This window comes from Macaca thibetana, chromosome 13 (genome assembly GCF_024542745.1).
Source record: "Macaca thibetana thibetana isolate TM-01 chromosome 13, ASM2454274v1, whole genome shotgun sequence".
Classification (NCBI taxonomy): Eukaryota; Metazoa; Chordata; class Mammalia; order Primates; family Cercopithecidae; genus Macaca; species Macaca thibetana.
The window spans coordinates 69262611-69277172 of record NC_065590.1 but is presented as its reverse complement, the minus strand read 5'-3'; the positions used below and the strand labels follow the sequence as shown (position 1 = coordinate 69277172).

At 38.2% G+C, this 14562-nt stretch overlaps 2 protein-coding genes across 7 annotated transcripts in view; both read left to right on the top strand.

Annotated features, from left to right (window-relative positions):
- MORN2 (MORN repeat containing 2) overlaps positions 1-14562 on the top strand; it is a 1051609-nt gene that overhangs the window by 107678 nt on the left and 929369 nt on the right. The gene's annotated exons all lie outside the window — the stretch shown is intronic.
- Positions 1-14562, top strand: part of RMDN2 (regulator of microtubule dynamics 2) — an 88604-nt gene that overhangs the window by 17103 nt on the left and 56939 nt on the right. For 2 of the 6 annotated variants that reach the window (XM_050753347.1, XM_050753348.1), the window contains exons 1-2: positions 4369-8877; positions 9816-10784. The exons of 2 other annotated variants lie outside the window; for them this stretch is intronic. In XM_050753347.1, coding sequence (XP_050609304.1) covers positions 8861-8877; positions 9816-10784 — 986 coding nt within the window. In that variant the 5' untranslated portion in view covers positions 4369-8860. Of the gene's footprint in view, positions 1-4368; positions 8878-9815; positions 10785-14562 lie in introns of those variants that run through there. 2 more of the 6 variants (XM_050753346.1, XM_050753351.1) reach the window with 2 other exon arrangements.

Here is a 14562-nt window from a genome sequence, read left to right as displayed (position 1 = left end):
TCTCCTCGTCTGTGGGTTGTGAAGACCATGGGAAAAGTGTAGTATCTGGGCCGGATATCTCTGTCCCTCACGGCAAGTCCCTCACAGCTCCCCTTGGCTAGGGGAGGGAGTTCTCTGGCCCCTTGCACTTCCCGGGTGAGGCGAAACCCCACCCAGCTTCACCTCACCCTCCATAGGCTGCACCCACTGTCTAACCTGTCCCAGTGAGATGCACCAGGTACCTCAGTTGGAAATGCAGAAATCGCCCACCTTCAGCATTGGTCTCGCTGGATGCTGCAGACCAGAGCTGTGTCTATTTGGCCATCTTACCCGGGAATCCTCATGTGTTTGCTCTTGTAAACAATTCTTTATTGAACCCCTTCCTTCATAGTTCCTTAGGCATATGTGGAAGAATTTCTTGAAAGTATACATTTGAAGTCTATATAATAGACTATGTTATTATTATATATTACTAAATTATTCCGTAAAGTATACCAAGTTACTATCCTGTGAGCAGTATATGAGAATTCTTATCTTCCCATACAAATTTTTATATTGTCAGACTTTTTAATTTTAGCCAACCTGATGAAGATGAAATCGTAACTAATTATTTTTCAATTTGTATTTCCCTGAACACCGGTAAGATCGAACTTTTCTTCATTCATTTACCATTTAGTCCTCTTCTATGAATTTCTTTTAAAAAAAAGAAAAGTTAACATTAACAATTGAAGTCCCCACATTCATTCAGTGTGAGTGTCTACTCTGTGACAGACACTGTCTGGACCCTGGAGATCTAGCAGGAACAAATTAAAGTCTCACAAGTAAAACAGATTTTTTAAAAGAATATCTAGCAAGATGTTTAAGAGTGATGCTTTTGGTCTTTTAGGGTTCTATTAACTAGAACCCTAAAGGCCAAGAAAAAAGCAATAAGTGCGAAGCACCTTTCCATCCTGCAGCCAGTTGCTAGACCTTCCTGGGCAGGACTTGCTAGGAGATTGAAGCCACTGCCAGCATGAGCAGCCAGCCATCCACGTGCCACCCATGAAAGGAACTGCTAAAGGCTGAGTGCAGCATTTCTCCCTGGAAAGTTGTTCACATTTTGGGGATCCCACTAGTATAGTGGGTATATACCAGCTTTCATAAGAAGCTTTTATAAGAAGCTGGATGCTGTGGGAACGGATGCCATTGCTCAAGCACAATGTGTAGCATGGGAAGAGAGAAGAGAATGGAGTACAGAGCTTTCTGGAACCAGTACTGAAGGAGTGGATAGAGGTGGATAAGCCTGCAAAAGAAGACGGATGACTGGTCAAAGCAGTGAGCAGGGAACCAGAGGACAAAGTTGTCACAGAAACCAAGAGAGGGCAAGATTTCCAGAATAGTGGTAAAAAGTCACAGGTTTTAGAATCATTCTGACCCAAGCAAGAATCCTGGTTCAGCCTTTAACTAGCCGTGTAACTTCACTTCTCCAAACCTCAATTTATTTATCTTAAAATGTGGTTAATAATGCATGTCTCATGTTGTTTTAGATGCTAATGAAAGTTGAGATAATAAAGTTGCTTTGCACTATATCTAAAATCTTTTTTAAAATGAATTGTTTTATAATTAGAAGGAAATGATCAGATGTATTAAATGTACTAGAACAGGAGTTGGCAAACTTTTTCTGTAAGAATTTTAGGCTGTATATTTCACGAATCCTTCATTGCACTCCATTCTATTATATATGCATTTTTCATGTTAAACTGCAGTTAAACTCTTCCTCTATCCTTCTAAATTAACTTTGCGAAGTTGGAGTGTAGTCTTTTCCCCCTTAGGCTATGCATTAATTGAGGTTTTCTTTTCACCATGACTTTATAATGTCTAGTATACAATATTTCTACTCCCCATATCTTTGCTCTGCACAGTCACCTTGCCCTTCCCACTACCAACTAAGAAAAAAAGATGGTCATATGGTCATGCCAACAGGTGAAGTGTATAAGGTGTCTGTGTATTATGTGTAGCTTCAGAGTTAAATTGAAATTGCCAGGCACAGGTTTAGTCTTGTCATTTTGTTTACACATAGGGGAAAACAATTCTGTTTATTAAACATTTTGTGTAACTGCACCACCCAAGTTCTGCCAAGCTGAAAACTTGGACCTTTTCTATGTAGTGACTTTTTAGTTTTAGTTTTCATAACCTGGAGATGAGGCTGTTGTTTTTTCATGATGTATGTAGTGTCTCATAACTGGAGTTTGCTTTAGTTTTATAGTATCTGTACTCCTTGGATTTTTCAAGAGTTATTTTGTAAACAGATGATGTATTTCTCATTGAAAACACAATTTAAAAAAACAGCCAATCTTAAAAAAAAAAAAAAAAGAATTTTAGGCTCTGAGGACCACACAGCCTCCATCTCAAAACTCTGCCATTGTAGTGTGAAAGCAGCCATAGGCAGTATGGGTATGGCTGCATTCCAGTAAAACTTTATTTACAAAAATAGAGGGCTGGTAGATTAGGCCCACAGGGTGTAGTTTGCCAACCTCTGAACTAGAAAAATACATTTAACAGTAGCCTTTCACTTCTAATGTGTTTGGTCAAGTAAAATAGGGACTGAACTGTGTTTGCTGGATTTGAGACTTAGGAGGTCACTTATTGAGAAGATTTGCAGGAGAAGTTGGTGGATAGTGATAAGTACAGAAACCTGATCTAGGCCTGGACAAATGAAAGAGAGGTAAAGATGTGGACACCAGAAGGGTGGACGCTTATTTCAAGGAACTTGACTTTAGATGAAAGGAGGATGTGTAATTAAGAAGGGGTATCAGGTTCAGAGAACATGTATTTTGTGTTTTCACCTGAGAGATACTTGAGCATATTTATGGGCCACAGGGAAGAAGCCAATACAGAGGGCAAGAGTAAAGATGCAGGAAAAGGACCTTTTAAAAAAATATCAAAAATAAAACAAAGGAAATAACCTATGAAACAAAGTGTCACCTGACCTTTTTAGCAGCAGTACACCTTAGGTATTGGGATAACATGTCGAAGAAAGAATAGTGTCGCTTGCCGACTCTAGGGAAGCTTTATTAAGCTCAAGATAGTATCTGGTAACATGGAAACTGACAATATAAAGTAGCATTGCTGCCCCTAGTAAAGGAGTAAGTACTAGCTTGGAAAAGGTTAAGCTCTTCTCTACATTTTGTCATCTTCCTAATCAATGTCCCTGTTGCCATTACATCTATAAATATAATAACCAATAGATTCTTAAGAAAGACGGAAAGAACACATTTGCAGATTCATTCATTTCTAAAACAAATGTTTTCTGAGCAGCCACTATGAGCTACACACTTGTAGATGAGTACAGTGGTAACAAAGCCCTTGCACTCTTAGAGCTTATATGCTATTGGCCATGGATTCCAATTTGGACACATTTGTCTTCAGAAGCCTCATCTAGTGATCTTCCTGTGCCTTCTTCAAAACTTGAAGTGTCCAACATCCATCCACTGTACCAGCACATCTACAAATGAATCTGGGTACCCCAATACCTTGACACCAAGAGTAATACTTAGATTTCTACAAGTCTCTAATGCTTAGTACAATCGATACAATATATACAAAATAATTCTACATGTTATATAAGGGGGGAAAAAAGACCCCAGTTCTGTGACTACACAGATATTACAGAAGAAAATGGAAGTCAACTCCATCAATAATTTTTTCCACATCCTATCCTAAATGTCTTATATTCATTATCTCATATAATATACACATTAACTCTGAAGTTTTAGACACAAGGCAGTGGAGTCTGGGAAAGATTAGGCAACTCACTGGTAAGGGATAGAGTCTGTACACTTTACCACTCTGCTGCACTGCCTCTTGCCTTACTCATCCCCACTTAAGAAAGTACACAGTGTCAGAATGCTCTAAAAACAGTATCCTAGGGGATAAAGGGAAGGGGGATAAGGTGAAGGTGTATGTGAAATACCTGCTGAATTCAGACTTCACCTCTCAAGGTGAATACCCATGTATGAAACTCACCTCAATTCCATTTGAATACCTTTTTAAGCCTAACCTGACTAAGAAGGAACAGGTGGGTTCAACCTACTGTATTTCATTAATTCTAAGATGAACATTTTTAACATTTTAAGTCTCGTAAATGGAGACGTTTCTTACCGTCAATTAATAGCATTATAGAACTGAATCATAATTTTATTGGCAACTTTTTTTTCTTTCTTACAATTGATGGTGTTTCTGACTCTATGAAATAGAAGGTAGATACCTTGGCTGGGCGCGGTGGCTCACGCCTGTAATCCCAGCACTTTGGGAGGCCGAGGTGGGCAGATCATGAGGTCAGGAGATCGAGACCATCCTGGCGAACACGGTGAAACCCTGTCTCTACTAAAAATACAAAAAAATTAGCCGGTTGTGATGGTGGACACTTGTGGTCCCAGCTGCTTGGGAGGCTGAGGCAGGAGAATGGTGTGAGCCTGGGAGGTGGAGGTTGCAGTGCGCCAAGATCACACCACTGCACTCCAGCCTGGGCAACAGAGCGAGATTCCGTCTCAAAAAAAAATAAAATAAGAAAGAAAGTAGATACCTTTGTGGGTGTAGGGGTTGGAAGTTGAAAGAGTTCCTGCCTTATAACTTTAGTTTTTTCAGGGAGGGTGGACTGTAGGCCATCTGCTAGGGTGGAGGTGAATGGACACTGACACATTTGAGGAAGAAGAGTGAGATGCTTCATTTTTCCCTTCCCTATACTATCCCTCTCCTGTCCTCTATCAGTTTCCATGTCTTAGGACTTTGACCTCCTTAAGAATCTGCACTAATGTGTTTACTGTGGTGTTCCCAGTGCTTAGCACAGTTTATCATCCAGCACATGATAAATTATCATGAAGTATTTGCATTAATGATGAATGAACATGTGAAGGAAGAAAGTTTGGAAGAGCAGGTGTGGAGAGTAGAAGAGGGAATTAACTAGAAACTTTCATAAGGATTACCCAGGAGGTGGTTTCCCCACTTGAGATTCAAGACTAGTCTTCACTGTTGGTACCAGTCTTCACTGTTGGTTGATTCTGTTTTTCAATAGTTATTGCCATTTCATATATGAGAGTAAGAACCCTGGTAGTTGAGTTGATTCAGATTTGGGGATTTTTAGGGTGAGCTTGATAGAGAGGCAAAAGACGGAGGATGTGGAGAGTATAGAGAAGAAAACAAATTGTCTAATGTTGCTAGAATGCAGATGTACTTGTTGGCCTAGAATACATACTTTTTGTTTTCATTGTTTCAAAACTACTTCCAGCTTGTTTTTGCATCATTTCAAACCCTTGATTGTGTCGTGTTCTATATTCTTGACTAGAATGCTTTTAGTAACTACTGTCTAGTGAATTTATTTTATTTTTTGAAATTATTTTTTTAATTTTGAGTTTTGTAGATTTAGAGAATAAAAATACAGTTCTGTTACATGGCTGTTTTGCAAAGTATGAACTTTTAGTGTAACTATCACCCAAATAGTGTACATTGTACCCGTTAGGTAATTTCTCATCCCTTACCTCCTCCCACCCTCCCACCTTTAGAAGTGTCCACTGTCTGTTATTCCATGCTCAATGTCCATGTGTACACATTATTTAGTTCCCTCTTATGAATGAGAATATGTAGTATTTGACTTTCTGTTTCTGAGTTATTCAGTGAATTTTAATAACCTTCTTTCTCTCAAAAGAAAATAATACATGGATGAGAAAATTCTGAAAGTAGAATTTCTATAAAATAGAAATAACCAATATTTGTGCTATATTCATAAAAAAGCCATACTTTTTCTGCCTCACAAGTCACATACAGACAGCTGTGTCATCTTGGTAACCAACTACAAACAGGGAACTTATGTGGATAGAGTGTAATGTTGTAGTGAAAGGAAATACAAAAGTTTACCTGGTGCTAATTTAAAAATGAACATTACTGTTACTGTCCACAATCAGGCACATTTGATAAACTATTTATAAAAACAACTAAATTAATGTAATGAATTGAATAGTTTGTATTATTATTATTGAAGAATAATACTACACTCAGATCAGCTACAGATGTACATTTTTCAATAGCTGAATTCAGAGTACTTCACAGTATTTGTTTTGAATAATGTGGAAAAACTTACATTTGTCAATTCAAGTTAATTCAATTTTTAGTTTGGGGCTTGTTCTTTGTGTTAAGGTTTCAGTCCCAGTCAGGGCTTTTCCCTTGTGCCTCCAACTTCTCCCCATGTGTAATATAGATTCTCTGAAGAGACTTGTCATCTAGGTTCCAGGAGGGGGACATTCAGCCCTGATATTGTTCACTGTCTTTTCTAGACTCCAGCTTAGATAGGCAGCTGCTATGAGGTACCTCCAAAGATGCTTCTGCCTTGACTCAGGGGGTCGTCAGTGACCCATATGTTCTGGAACAGAGCTACTCAAACTGTGGTCTGTGGACCAGCAACATCAGCATCCCATCTTGCCTGTGGGAGTGTGGGAAATGCACATTCTCAGGACATACCTCCGACCTAGCGAATCAGAATGTCTGGGAGCAGTGCTCAGGAATCTGCATTTTAACAAGCTCTGTGGATGACTCTTACACACCCTAACATTTGAGAAGCTTTATTCTAAAAGATTTTCTAATATCCACCTGAGCAATCATGATGAACTTTTCATTTTAATGAGTGGTAATTGTGGTTAGAGATAAACAAAAGGTTCATTGGGCATAGTGAGTATAATGATGGAATATTGACCTTGGTGAGAATAGAGTGGCTGTTGTAGAAAAGGAGGAGGGTTGGGTGGCCATAGGGCATGATAAAAGCAGAAGGTACCTGGGGTCATGGAATTGATAATAAAGAGAATTGGGAATGAATTGAAGGATGAACATGTTTTAGATGCTTGTCATTATAAGGGGTTACTATTTGCTTTTGGGCTAAGTCTAATTTTGGTTCTCTTAAAAATAAGCCAAAAGGAGGCAATTTGCAGACATTTAGAGGGTTAGGTAAGTTCTTCATGTAGAACAATATTAAACAGCTTCTAGATATTACCTGTACTGGTATGATATTTCTTTTCTGATGTCTGAGCAGATCTAGATCTTCTTCCTCATCCTCCAAATGCACCACACCCAAACACCTTTTTTTTGTGTCTGGATAATCATAGATTTGCTTGAATAGGGTCGGGGGAGTGATCTGACCTCTTTATTACCTCCACTGAGCAGCAGTGATTAACAATGTTGAGATTTAGTTACAAATAATTATTTCCTTTGGGGTAGCTCAGTGAGCAGATGCTTCTTTTAGAGGCCATTGGTGGGAGTGTTAAACAACAAGCTGGCCCAATTTTTCAAAGAAAAATTTCTTATAGAAACTTTATAAGCATTACATATTCTGTTCTTGCAATGTGCAGAAGAGATCCTTTTGGAAAATGGCAATCAGACCTTAGTGTGGCTTAGGAACAAAAGACAGTAATCTCACAAGCGAGGGAAAATTTAATAGATTGCTACAGAGACAGACAGTCCTCCTTGGGCTTCTGGTGCTCCCAGACATCTTGCTACATGAGCCACACATGTAAGGCCCTGGTCATTCTTTATGTGGGCCATTTTTCAGGGTTGTGGTGAGCAACCCTGAAGAATGAGTTACTGTTTCCCTTCAGGACCAAGAGCAGGTTTAGCAGGTTTGCTTACTACTTACTGTAGAAGTGGTAGATCATTTAAGCTCAGCCTTCTTTCCTGTAACACAATCCACTGTGAATGCAAGTGTCCTTGGGCCCTCTGCATTGCCCCTGTGGCAATGTGGGACCCAGGAAAACCAATATAAATGTCCTGGTGATCATGCTGCTTTGCTGTGCTGTAAGTAACGTAAGTCTTCTGTCTCTAACCCAGGAATCTCATGTCTTCTGCCGGCATCCATGAAACAGTAAGAGATTAATTTATTAGTTTGTATGTAAACTAAAATCAAATTACAAATCCGATCATCGTATGTTGAACATTAGAGAGAGCTTTGGGTCTCTTAAAAGGAATTTGTTCAAGGGTTTTCTGAGTAGGGTGTTAGGAAGGGAGCAAAGGCTAGAGGCAGTAGTAGTATTTAGGATCAGGAGATTGCACAGTAAATGAAAGTATTTGAGGGGGTGTTTCATGTCATAGGTAGTTATACAAATACACATATACCTGTTATGGGGACAGTAACCCAAATTGGTTTGGATAAGAAAGGATTGTGTTTCTTTTCTAATAACTCTGTTAACCTTGCCTTTAGGTGAGTATCAGTTGTTCTGAGGAGTAATAGTGGCACAGCATATCCCCGTAATCTGTACAAATGGCCCAAGCAGTCAGATGGCATACTTTACTGCTAAGGTGGATGAGGCTTGTTTCATTTGTGGGGGCAAGGACATGTGCTACTTATTAAACTTTTTTTTTCCCTTCTCAATGTATCTTTAGGCCAAAGTCTCTAACAGTTGCTTTTCCGTATCACTGAAGGATGCAAAAATCTGGGGTAAAGAATGTTCAAGTGAAAGAAGAAGGAGTTAGTAGGACAGGGATGTAGAAGGCAGCTGGTGAGAGAGATGGTCCAAGGTAAAGGATTGTGCAGGTGTCATATATGTTATTGTCCTCATCCAGCTGTTTTCCCACCCCTGGATTTGTTGGATAACTCCTTGAACAGTGAAGGTAGAAACACATTCCACAGCCATGTGAATTCCAACTTCTTGAGAAAGCTGAGCTACAGAACAGTTCTAATATAAACTGATGTAATGAGATTCTAGAGTCAGCTGTCATCACATTCTGTGTTGTTACCATGTTAACTCCATATGCAGCTTGAGCATTCAGTCTTCTGACCTGTTCCACCTACACAGGGCATTTTATGGCTTAAAGATGATGGCCTAGAAGGGAGGGGAGAGACTTACTTTGGATTAAATTCAAAATGGGAAAATGCTTAAGGTAAGCCTTAGAAAAAAACTTCAACATATGCTAAAGGAACATTGAAAATATTCATAAACCAACCTTTAGTGCTTCCTTTAGTTTCCCATAATAACTGGATATCCTGGACTGTCCGGATATTTACTTGAATCATTATCCCCAGAGAGATTCTGCTTCATCCATGGTTAATATTTTAAAATACAATTAGTCAACAGAATATAAGTTTATTCTCCTTAACTCCTTTAAATACAATAGTTTAGTAGTCTCAAACAGATATTGTGGTTTATTACTTTTTTTTTTTTTTTGAGAAGGAGTCTCACTTGTCACCCAGGCTGGAGTGCAGTGGTGCGATCTCGGCTCACTGCAACCTCCGACTTCTGGGTTGACGCCATTCTCCCGCCTCAGCCTCCCGAGTAGCTGGGACTACAGGCGCCCACCACCACGCCCGGCCAATTTTTTAATATTTTTAGTAGAGACGGTGTTTCACTGTGTTAGCCAGGATGGTCTCGATCTCCTGACCTTGTGATCCACCCGCCTCAGCCTCCCAAAGTGCTAGGATTAGAGCCCTGAGCCACTGAGCCCGGCCTGGTTTATTATTTTTAAAACCAGTTCTGTCTTTTCCTTTGGGAATCTTTTTGTTCTGGTATCCTGGCATATGCTTCCCCTGATCTTTCTGCCTGCTTCCCTGATTTTATCAACTTCTCTTCCCAAGGTTTAATAGAGTGGGTAGGTACTATGTAGGCAGAAATAAGCTTTTAGACTCGTGTATTCTTTTGAGTACATCTGTGTGACCATTAACTTCAGCTCCCCTATTCTTATTCCCTGCTGTTTCTGTCTTGGTATGGAAACAGTACCAGCTGGTAGACACCAAAATGTGGATATTATCCTTCAGGAGGCTTGGCAGGTCTCCACTCTGCTCCCTATTTTTTTTTCCTCATTTGACCCTTTTCTCACTCTAGCTGCTGTAAAGAGGACCAGAGCTTCCAGCGATGTTCTCCAGAAGATCAAGTTACTACAGACGCCCAGCATCGTGGAGCCTCTTCTATTTCACAACCAAATATATCTGTTGGTCATAAAACGTCTTATTCCCCTATAACACGTAAAGTCAATTCAGCCAAAGCAAGTAGAAGGTTATTATCTCTATCAAGTCCATCTTTCTCTGAAAGAAGATGTTCTCTATTTGTTGGATTTCAAAACAGAAATGCTTCCTCATACCGTCAACAAAGTAGAGCTAACTTTGATTCTGAAGAAGACACAAGCTTCACTGATTTAAAATCTTCCTCAGACCATTTTGGTAGCTTTATGTCCTGCAGGAGACGTTTCTCATCCCGTAAACTAAGTATAGTTTCCTATTACAAGAGTGCCAATTTTTTTGATCCTCAAGCAAGTGGCCAGAATGTGTTTAATCTAAAAGAAATCGAAATCTTTTCTAAAACCTCAAATAATACTGATGCTAAAAAACATATAACCATCTCTGCTCCTGAATATAACACTAAAAATTTTAAGAATTTTGAAACAAACACTACTTCTCCAGCCTTTGGGAACACTATTGATACAGCCTCCTATCAACAAAGCACATCATCCTTCTTTTCTCTTGCAAATGATGTTTCCTCTCCCGATCAACAAAATGGAATTGCCACTGATATTCAACAAAGGGGCCAATTATGTAAAGATTTAAAAGATTTCCTTCATCCTGGTACTGAAAGTTACAGCACAGATCGTTCTGCAATCACGATTCAACAGCATCCCTCTCAAAGTGGAACTTTCCCATTCCTCCATAAAGCTGGATTTTCTTCATCTTATAAAAATTCTGGTTGCTTTATCCCATTTCAAAACGAAGTAACTTCAGGCCCATCTGAAGATGAAGACTTTGCTGTCTTGTTTCAAGATGAAGACAGATCTTCGCCTATTGAAATTCCTAAAATAAGGTCACCTCAGACTTTACCCTGTCTTAGAAGGGCACCTCAAATAGTTTTCCCACCAGTCACTTTCATAGTCTGTAGAATTCATTTCTCATAACTCCCCTTTCCTCACCAAGCTTCACTGCATTTTCTGAAAAAGATTCCTACATTGCAGTATAAATTTAATTGCTGTACTTTTGAAAGTTAGTTTATTGATGTTATTGGAGTATGGAAGTCAAAGATGATTTTGTTTCAAGTTTTTTTCAGATTTACTGCTTAAAGATGGGCTAATCTCAGATTTCTGAGTGACTGTTGTAATACTTTTGTGGTCTAAAAATAACATCAAGCCTTGGTGTATGGACCTTCTAAAAGTAATACATTCTTTGAGAGTTTAGTATCCCCTTTTATCATACTCTAATCGTTAGAAACAGTATTCTTACATAATCTCTAGAGTTATATTCATCAGTACACACATTTTCATATATATCAGCCTTGCTAGCTATATTTCTCGTGCCTGATGTTCCACTGACAGATGATGTTTTTATTAACACAAGAATCAAATTAGAAGTTAAAAATGTTTAGCAGAATATGTAGAATATTTCGTAACCTGATATTTTAACTAAGTAATTTTAATATACATTCATGTCTGTGCAAATCTGGGCATTCAAGGAATTCTGAAATCAGGAAAAAGTATGTATATTAGTCTCCCAAAATTTTATTTTTAAAAATGAATGTTTTTCATTTTTTTACCATCGTATTGAACAAAGACTATTATAAAGCATTTATCAAAGTAGCTAATGAATGAAAATGTGTGTAAGCAATTGAAAAAATTTAAGTTCAGATTTTATAGAGGAAAGGAATTTGCATTATTTCTAATTATCCTAATAAAATATCCCCCAAATTTGTATCATGGGGCTAAGATGTTATTTTTACTTTTGTGGTTTTCTCTTCTTCTTAGCATGTGTCTTAAAAAATGGTCTTTTGATTTTAATTTTTAAAAATTGTGATAAATACAAAATTTACCATCTTGACCATTTTAAAATGTGTGTTTCAGTGACATTAAGTACATTCACATTGTTGTACAGCCATCACCACCATCCGTTTCCACAACTCTTTTCATCTTGCAAAACTGAAACTCTCCACCCATTAGATAAGAACTCTCTACTCCGCTCTCTCCCTAGCCCTTGTCAACCACCACTCTACTTTATATATATGATTTTGGCTACTCCAAGTACCTCATATAAGGGGAATCATATGGTATTTTGTGACCAGCTTATTTCGCTTAGCATAGTGTATAATGTCCTCAAGGTTCATCCGTGTTTTAGCATATGTCAGAATGTCCTTCCTTTTTAAGGCTGAATAATATTCCACTATATATATATATCACAAATTGCATATCCTTTATCCATCAGTGGACAATTTGGGGCGCTTCCATATTTAACTATTGTGAATAATGCACTGTCTATGAACATGTGCATGCAACTATCTGTTCGAAACCTTGCTTTCGATTCTTTTGAGTATATATCCAGAAGTGGAATTATTGGATCATATGGTAATTATATTTTAATTTTTTGAGGAACTACCATATTGTTTTCCATAGTGGCTGCACCATTTTACATTTGCACCAAGAATGTAGAAGGATTCCAGTTTCTCTACTACCTTGCCAACACTTATTATTTTGTTTTGTTTTGTTATAGTAGCCATCCTAATGGGTATGAGGTGGCATCTCATTGTGAGTTTTTATTTGAATATCCCTAATGATTAGTGACATTGAACATCTTTTTGTGTGACTGCTGCCTATATTCTTTGGAGAAATGCCAATTCAAGTCTCTTGACCATTTTTTTTTTAATCAGGTTTTATTTTGTTGTTGATTTGTAGGAGTTCTTTATATATTTTGGATATTAACACTTTAAAAAAGATATAATTTGCAAATATTTTCTCCCGATGTGTGGGTTGCCTTTTTGTTGATTATGTCCTTTGATTCATAGAAGTTTTAGATTTTGAGGTAGTCTAATTTATCAATTTTTTCTTTTATTGACTATGCTTTTAGTGCCATAATCAATAAATCATTGCCAAATCCACTGTTGCGTTATGTTTTAAGAGTTTTATAGCTTTGGCCGGGCGCGGTGGCTCAAGCCTGTAATCCCAGCACTTTGGGAGGCCGAGACGGGCGGATCACGAGGTCAGGAGATCGAGACCATCCTGGGTAACACAGTGAAACCCCGTCTCTACTAAAAATACAAAAACTTAGCCGGGCGAGGTGGCAGGCGCCTGTAGTCCCAGCTACTCGGGAGGCTGAGGCAGGAGAATGGCGTGAACCCGGGAGGCGGAGCTTGCAGTGAGCTGAGATCCGGCCACTGCACTCCAGCCTGGGTGACAGAGCGAGACTCCGTCTCAAAAAAAAAAAAAAAAAAAAAAAAAGAGTTTTATAGCTTTAGGTTTTACATTTAGGTCTTTGATGCATTTTGAGTTAATTTTTGTGTGTGATATTAAGTAATGGTCTTACTTCATTCTTTTATTTGTGAATATCCAGTTTTCTCAACACCGTTTGTTGAAGAGATTACCCTTTCTCCATTGAATGGTCTTGGAACCTTTGTCAAAAGTCATGTGATCATATATGTGTGGTTGACTTCTGGGCTTTCCATTTTCTTTCACTAGCCTATACATCTGTCTTTACACCACACTGTACCACACTGTTTGGTTACTGTAGCTTTGTAGTAAGTTTGAAAATCAGGAGGTGTGAGACCTCCAACTTTGTTTTTATTTTTCAAGATTATTTTGGCCATTTGGGGTGTCTTGGAATTCCAAATGAATTTCAGGATAGATGTTTCTATTTCTACAAAAAATATTGGGATTTTCAGAGGGATTGCATTGCATCTGTAGATCATTTTGGGTAGGATTGACATCTTAACATTATAAACTTTCAAATCCACAAACATGGGATGTCTTTCTATTTGTATCTTATTTAAATTCTTTCAGCAGTGTTTTGTAGTTTTCAGTGTACAGGTTTTGCATCTCAGTTAAGTTTATTTCTAAGTATTTTATACTTCTGATGCAATTATAAGTGAAAGTATTTTTATAATTCTTTCCAGGTAGCTCATTGTTAATACATAGAAAAACACCTGATTTTTGTGTGTTGATTTTCTATCCTGCAACTTTGCTGAATTTTATTAATTCTTATTTTGTGTATGTGTGTGAAATATTTAGGGTTTTTCTACCTATAAGATTGTGTTGTCTGTGATCAGAGGATAACTTTGTTTCTCTCTAATTTGGATGCCTTTTATTTCATCATCTTGCCTAGTTGCACTGGCTAGGACTTTTAGTACTATGTTGACTAGAAGTGATAAAGAACACCCTTGTCTTGTTTCTAATCTTAATAAGAAAGCTTTCAGCTTTTCACCATTGACTATGATGTCAGCTGTGGACTTTTCACATATGGCCTTTAATATATTGAAGCAGTTAATTTTTATTCCTAGTTTGTTGAGTGCTTTTATCATAAAAAGGTGATAAATTTTGTCAAATGCTTCTTCTGCATCAATGGAGATGATCATGGGTTGTTTTTCCCTTCATTTTGTTTATGTTGTATTGATATGGTTTGACTGTGTCCCCACCCAAATCTCAACTTGAATTGTATGTCCAGAATTCCCACATGTTGTGGGAGGTACCCAGGGGGAGGTAATTAAATCATGGGGGGCAATCTTTTGTGTGCAATTCTCATGATAATAAGTCTCACGAGATCTGATGGAGGTATTTGTCCTAATGGTAACCCTCCCCTTGTTCCCCACCCCCGACAGCCCCCAGTGT